Source organism: Myodes glareolus, chromosome 26 (assembly GCF_982192425.1).
Source record: "Myodes glareolus chromosome 26, mMyoGla1.1, whole genome shotgun sequence".
NCBI lineage: Eukaryota > Metazoa > Chordata > Mammalia > Rodentia > Cricetidae > Myodes > Myodes glareolus.
In genome coordinates, this window is record NC_142051.1 from 11,550,459 (window position 1) to 11,553,969 (window position 3,511).

The following is a 3,511-nucleotide window of genomic DNA, read 5'->3' on the forward strand; positions in this document are numbered from 1 at the left end:
GGAAAAAATGGAAAGAACAGACAAGCTTCTAATCTCTCGGCAGTGATGTAGTTGCTTTATCAGGTAGCATACTCTGGAAAACTCCACTGCATTGTTTGTTTGCTTTGAGACAGGATCTCGGTAGCTTAGGCTGACCTAGAATTCACGGTCTTGAATTCTAATGATCTTCAACTCATGGTGATCCTCCTGCCTCAGTCTCCTGAGTGCTGGAATTATAAGTGCAAACCACCACATCCACCATACAATGTAGAGATAATGAGAGCAAGAAGCAAATGACATCTTAGTATTATTACAAAAATGTTTTTCAAATCTCTGAGTGGGCTGGCTTCAGGGACCTGCCAAAGGTCCCCAGACCACACTTTCTTATGGTCTTGCCCATCAACCCCTTATCACGACTCACTGTTGCTTTTCTTTCTCACTTTTATTAAGAAAGTATAAATTATGTCTTCCATGTGGGTCTTGTCCTCCGGGGAAAGCTAGGGGAACTTCCTGGGCCCAGCATCCCTTCTTACCCCTTTGGCCCTCCCCCCACCCCACACCTTGCTCATCTTCCTGTTGACATTGCTTCAAAGCAGGCAATAATCGCTGTTATTAGCCGGCTTGTCTACCTTTTCCCAATCTACTGGGCCCTCTACTTCTTCCTCGGTTACTTGAGGAATTTTCTTCTTTCCCGCCCACGACATCCCTTGCTGTCCTGGAACAGGGCTCCGCTTAGGAAATGGCGCTGGCCAGGCAGTCCCCTGAAAAAGGAAGCAGTTTCCCCATCTGTCTACATTTGAAACAGCCTGAAATAGACCGGAATCTAGGATGAGAAAATGCCAATCTGAGTTCCATAGAGGTCAAACCCAGTCACACTGCCAGGTTGTATGTTTGCATGCGTCAGCAAATCTCCCGCTTCCAGACACAGGAGTCTTTTGCCAGGGAATCCTCGACTTGAACCTTGAACTTCACTCAGAATCTTTAGGTCCTCTTGCTAGCTGCAGCCACAGGCCTCTACTACCATGTCTGGCACATCGGTCTTGACCACGTTACCGTTATGGTCGAGGTAGAGGATTGAGAGAGGTCTTCGGGCAGTGGGGACACAGCAGGAAGAGCCTGCAGGCCAAGGGTTGTTGGCTTTGAGGAGGCTAAAGACAGCAGAATGGAAGGAGGCAGCAATGCCAGGGCTGCCAGCCAGGTGGGGCGGGCACTGCCCGCTGCAGTAATTCAGCTGGTATCCTTCAGGCTGCAGGATCCAGTCTCGCCATCCCAGCTCCTGGAAGTCCACATAGTGGTCTCGCCTACAACATAAGGGGGTCTCAGGCTCACAGGTGGGAGTCCTCCTCCTGGCCCGGCCTGTTCCAGGTTCATTAGCTCGGATCTTAAGTTCCAAGAAGGGACGTTGCTGTCCCTCTGTGTCCAAGAGTCGCCTTGGCAGTCCAGAGACAGTGCTGTTAGGGTCCCGGTGTCTGTAGTCCAGTTGGAGTTTGACGACTCCAGATTCCTCACTCCGCAGGCCACTAGAGGGCAGAGTCAGGGCGTGCCAGCCTGAGGAAGTCGTTTGGTGCTCAGCTAGGAAGGTGCGGGATCCTCGGCACCTCCTGGTGCCGCATCGGAAGATCCTCAGGTGGAGCGTGCCAGGGAGAGACGGAGGCACATGCAGCCAGAGGCGAGCATGGTACAGGTGGTGGGACCAAAGAGGGGACAGCTGGAAGGTGAGCATGGAGCGGTAGGCTGATGTGGATTTGCCTGCTCAAACGATTAAAAAAAAAATGTGACAAAGCTTCCCTTTGACATTCCTGCCACCCTGCCCAGCACCGTCCCTCACTCAGACCTCTGGGAAGAGCCTGGACTGCCCGAGTCTTCACAACCATACTTGCCCTCAGCTCCTCCTTCTCCTGCCACACCCCATTCCTTCTGTCTCCCTTACGGGGTTCTCCTTCTTCTTCCAGTTCCCTGTCTCTCTCTCCTCACCCACCTACGATGGTAGCAAAGCTGATGACTTCCTCTCGGTTGCCAGGAACCACGCTCTGGGGCTGCAGTCTCCGGAGGGCTCTGGTTAGTGCAGCCTGGGGCAGAGGGCGACTTATTCTGGGACGGCTGGTCAGGTGCAGCCCCTTCAGAATTTGCTCCTTGGCTAGCTCTAGGACCAGAGCGCGTTCTCCTTGGGGTGCCAGGGTTGGGCCTCCACAGGACGGGCATGCAGATCTTGTGCTCTGCACCCACGCCAGTGCCCACAGAAGCACTGGCCAGAGATGGACATCTGAGAGCCACATGCCCCAGGTAGTTGGCCCTGAGCTGAGAGCCTCGGATGGCAGTTTAACGAGCCAGAGGGTGCAGCAGTAGCAGCCGCAGCCAGCAGGAGCAGGAGCAGGAGCAAGCAATGGCTCAGCTACTTTTGAGGAAGGGCAGAGAGAGCTACTTGTCCTCGGTGGCCCGGGGTTCAGGAAGCCTGAGAGTAGATCATCTGATGGGTTTGACCCTCACAGTTCATGCCTGACTACTGAGCACGGTCTCTTTAGAGCCTACTGCTTGGGCTCCCTCACCTAGTGGTCAGCCTGCACACCTAACCTCTGAGCCTTAGGATTGGCCAGCTGCACTGCCCATCAGGCCCCTGCAGGGGGTGGAAGTCTCCTCCGGGGTTCAAGTTTCGCCCTCTGACTGTGGTGACTTGAGGTAGGGGCACGGGGTGGGGGTGCAACGTGGCCATGCATGATGCAAGAAAGAGGATGATTTCACGGCGCTCGGTTCCCAAGGTCTGGGACTCAGAGGAGTAACTCCAGGGGAGCCAAGTGGGGATGGGCGGCTCTTTAATGCACCCTGTCTTCCCAGCTTGCCCACCAACTTCTGTAATAGTTTTATGAGGCAGTCATGGGTTCCAATGGTTAGTTCGTGGGGGAGGGTGTCTCCAGGTCAGAAGAATTCTGGTGTTCATTTCTAGCTTTACAGATGGGATAGGGGTGAGAATTTGGAATAGGTGGTAGGAAAATGGTGTCCTCTTGCTCAGGCCAAGGTGGCAGTGCCACGGGGTAATGAAGTTACCTTTTGACCCTGCCTGTGCTGGCTGCCCAGAGTCCACCTGGGGGAGGGGCCAGAGCTGGGGGTGAGGTCGTGCTTCTGTGATGTCTGGGGAAACCCAGAGAGGTGGGGGTTGTAGTGATGCAACCTGACAGCAGCACAAAGTCCATCGAGGCTGGCAGAAGGGCATGCGCCTTTGCAGAGCCTATGCCCAGGGACCACTCTTGTCTTTAGGACACTATAGGAGTTGGCTAAATCTGAGGTATCCCAAGGGTGGTGCCAGGGTGGTTGGAAATGGAAGTTTAAAAGATGAAGCAGGAAATACTTAGCAGCCTTGGCTGCTCACCCTCCAACCTTCCAGTCGCTCGTCACTGACTTTAAGCATGTATATGTGTGAGGCCGGAGGACAGCCCTGAGTGCCACCTCAGGGACTCCATCCTCCTTTGAGGCAGTGTCTCTCATTGGCCTGGAATTCATCCCTTAGATTAGACTGGCTGGCCAGTGAGTCTCGGGG

The 3,511-nt window shown here is 54.2% G+C and overlaps 1 protein-coding gene across 1 annotated transcript; it reads right to left on the reverse strand.

The window, feature by feature from the left end:
- Window positions 1–402: 402 nt before the first annotated feature.
- Inhbe (inhibin subunit beta E) lies at window positions 403–2,557 on the reverse strand. The gene is made up of 2 exons (XM_048418661.3): window positions 1,958–2,557; window positions 403–1,728 (listed from the first exon to the last, which is right to left on the reverse strand). Exons 1-2 carry the CDS (start codon window positions 2,253–2,255, stop codon window positions 974–976), a joined length of 1,053 nt encoding a protein of 350 aa, XP_048274618.3. The 5' UTR covers window positions 2,256–2,557; the 3' UTR covers window positions 403–973.
- Window positions 2,558–3,511: the final 954 nt, after the last annotated feature.